The following is a 3,376-nucleotide window of genomic DNA, read 5'->3' on the forward strand; positions in this document are numbered from 1 at the left end:
CATCTTCTTTTTTTGGACAAATGTTAACTCCCCTAGTGGATTCAGAATAGCAACAATGGAATCCTAGTTCCAGCAGTGCAGAGGAAGGTTGGATAATCTAATCCAGTTATAATTCGAAAGCTTTTTAGCTCATTGTCTCGTATTTGTAGGTCATATTTGTCAGTTTGGTTTGGTTGTTCCTGTTTTTCATTTTTTTGAATAAATTATTGTTATCTACTTAAAAAAAATCTTCTGAATAAACATTTGAAAGAAGCAGAATTCATAGAAAATGACTTCCAGTGTGGTGGACTTCCTTCTTCAAAGCATTACAGGTAAATCATGAAGTCAAAAGTAAAATCTGAAAACATTAATGTTGCAGATTATTTGAACATAATAGATATTGGACTCCTCACTGTCCGTTTGTCTGAAATCCACTTCAATTGACCTTGAGAGTAAGTGGAGTTGCCAACATTGTAAATGCTGAATGTAATCTTGAACTTTATCTCTTGGATAGTTTCACTGAAATATAGTTCTTTCGGCTTGACATCTATAAATACTTCTGATGGGGCATCAATTTCTACAATGTAACTAGAGTTAACTTCTCCGACGTTCTTCACAATCCTTTCGAAAGTTTGGGAAGTTTTTCCATCCTTGAATGAAACAGAGATTGAAGGATAGTTAAGTTCTCCTTCAGCAATTGCTTTCACTGAACCACAATCTATGCGTCGGCGAGTAATGACTCCAACTTGTTCATTTGTGAATCCCAAACCACAAAGATAAGGAATGTAATCATCAGGACAGATATCATAAACCAAACCGGGATTGATTGCTTTCTTTGGATTCACATGACCAGAGCCAACTGCGAAAAAATTAGCAGGAAGAAGCCGTTCATCCAAGATTGGCTTCCCGCACCGATCCATAGTATCAGCTGTTGTCATGATTGCTGACTTGATAGCCGCCGGCGACCAATCCGGATGGATAGACTTGATAAGTGCAGCAATTCCGCTTAGATGAGGTGCAGACATGGAAGTGCCGGAGATTATATTGAAAGAAACTTCAGATGAAATACTAACATTACCGGGCAAAACAGGAAAAGGCCAAGCAGCAAGAACATTCACACCAGGACCGGTAATATCCGGCTTCAAAATCCCCGGGCTTGCAAGACTCGGACCACGAGACGAGAACGAAGTAATTGCCGGAGCTGGTGATGTTCCCAACTTCGTCCCTAGGAAGGATATTCTTGCCGTTGGATTGCTTGAAGTATTAATGTATTCTTTTATCTTCAATCCATCTGAGTAGCTAACATGAGATGCCGGGAGCACATGTACATCGGCTAAGATCGAGTACGCATCGGCAACTTTGTTTGTGAGTATCATTCCCATCCCACCTGCAATCCGCACTGTCTCTCCTTTGCCAATTCTAGCAATGTCGCCACCTCTATCACATAAAACTATTTTCCCCTTCACATCAAGACCATCCAATGAACCATTACCGCAAAAACTAGCGTTAACTTTGCCACTAGCTCCAGCGTACACTAAAGGCAAGAAACCTGCAGGCAAAATGTGATCATCTTGGTTCACTGATTCCCCATCAATCACTGTTCCATTGCCAAGCTTCACTCTTACTAAAATTTTCCTGTCCATTGTGCTTGCCGCTACTGTGAGAATCCATGGTGCGTCGTTAGCGATCACACTTGCAGTCGGTCCAGCGTTCCCCGCAGAGCAGCTGACGAATACCCCTTGCTCTATTGCACTGAATGCTCCGATGACAATACTGCTCTCAAAAAATATTTGTGTGTATGAGGCAAGTGAGATCGAAAGCACATCCACGCCATCAGAGATAGCTGCATCCATAGCTGCCAATACATCAGCGTCTGCACATTCTTCCAACCCGCACACTTTGTATATTGCTAGATGAGCTTTCGGTGCCATCCCGACGGAAATTCCCTTAGCATTTCCCAAGACTTCAGCTCCGGCAACAAAGCTGCCGGCAGCAGTGCTAGCCGTATGAGTCCCATGACCTTCCTCATCGATCGGTGCCATCCCCGTCGTTCCATCAAGGAACGTTTTTGCGCCAATGATCTTGTTGTTGCATATACTTGCATTGAAATCACACCTCCCCTTCCATTTTGAAGGCGGTTTCGGCATGCCTTCATCGCTAAATGAAGGATGATTAGGAAACACACCGGTGTCTATAAGTCCAATGATGATCCCTTCTCCATGTCCACTCAAATTCCACAACCCATTTTGCAGGTTCAAGCCTAAGAACTCTGGTGTGTGAGTTGTTAGGAGAGTGTGCAACCGATTAGGATAAGCAGCAATGAAGCCATCCTTCGTAGTTACTTCATTGAGCTCTTGAAGTGTAAGTCTTGCAGAGAAACCACTGATGACTTTCTCGTACATGTAAACCATCTTCTTATTGTCTCCTGAGCTACTTGTAGAAGTTATTGGAAGGAAGGACTTGTAGTAACTCTGCAGATCCAATGAAGTTGATGACACTGTCTTCTCTTGTGGTAATACATGGATAATGTATGTTTGAACCTCAGAAGGATCAGTAGCATTGATAATTGGTAATGCATGAGAGATAAAAAATAACAAGGATATAAGAAAGAAGAAGTGCAACTTCAACTTCATCTTGAGTATCTAATGGTTTGAGTTATGGTGCTTTCTGTGCTAATGCATTCAGGTATATATATATACATATATTAGCGATGAATGGGCTGTAAAGATAGTTGGATTTGTCTGGAAGGAATGCATATTAGAGTTGTGCCGGCAGGGCCGGCTTGCCATATATTTCACTGTTTTGCATGATATTGATTCCATTTTATTCGAGTTTTTGTTCTTCTTGATCCATATGTATGAAAGAAAATTAAGAATAATATTAGAAGACTTTTCATGTTAGCTAGTATACAAGTGGATTGATTATTTAGTAATAGTTTGAATCTATGATTAAGAGAAGATTAAAAAGTTCAAATGATATAAAAAGCTACATTTGGTGATATCTGCACAAACGGTATTTGCAAGTCCATGATGATGTTTGGACTGTAGAAAAATGGAGGGAATGAAGAGCGAGTCTGAAAAGTGAATGAAATAAATTGAAATTTATGCAAACAAAGGGATACGTAAGAACACTACACGTTGTGGATGGCTTAAAATATATAAGATCACAAAGGCCATCATCACAAAAGAACACAAAACAGAAGAAACATCAAAATAGAGCCAAGTTTTGTTAACTTTTCACCACATAAAGATAATGTAGAAACCTTCAAAAGTAATCTGAATAAAAATTAAATAACATGGGAATGGCCAAAATATTGTATGGCAACCTAGCTAGTGTATAGTATGTTATGAAAATGTAGGTATATGAAGAGTCATCTTCTCTCGTTCCAAAACAAGAG

General features: G+C 40.0%; 1 protein-coding gene across 1 annotated transcript; it reads right to left on the bottom strand.

Annotated features, from left to right (window-relative positions):
• Positions 1-281: 281 nt before the first annotated feature.
• Positions 282-2,628, bottom strand: LOC120257160 (subtilisin-like protease 4). Its single transcript, XM_039264747.1, has one exon. It carries the CDS (start codon positions 2,610-2,612, stop codon positions 360-362), a length of 2,253 nt encoding a protein of 750 aa, XP_039120681.1. The 5' UTR covers positions 2,613-2,628; the 3' UTR covers positions 282-359.
• Positions 2,629-3,376: the final 748 nt, after the last annotated feature.

The sequence above is a fragment of the Dioscorea cayenensis genome, unplaced genomic scaffold (genome assembly GCF_009730915.1).
Source record: "Dioscorea cayenensis subsp. rotundata cultivar TDr96_F1 unplaced genomic scaffold, TDr96_F1_v2_PseudoChromosome.rev07_lg8_w22 25.fasta BLBR01001918.1, whole genome shotgun sequence".
NCBI classification, from domain to species: Eukaryota; Viridiplantae; Streptophyta; class Magnoliopsida; order Dioscoreales; family Dioscoreaceae; genus Dioscorea; species Dioscorea cayenensis.

Excerpts from the sequence above, each read along its gene's own strand:
- LOC120257160 (XM_039264747.1), bottom strand. The coding sequence starts at position 2,612 with ATGAAGTTGAAGTTGCACTTCTTCTTTCTTATATCCTTGTTATTTTTT.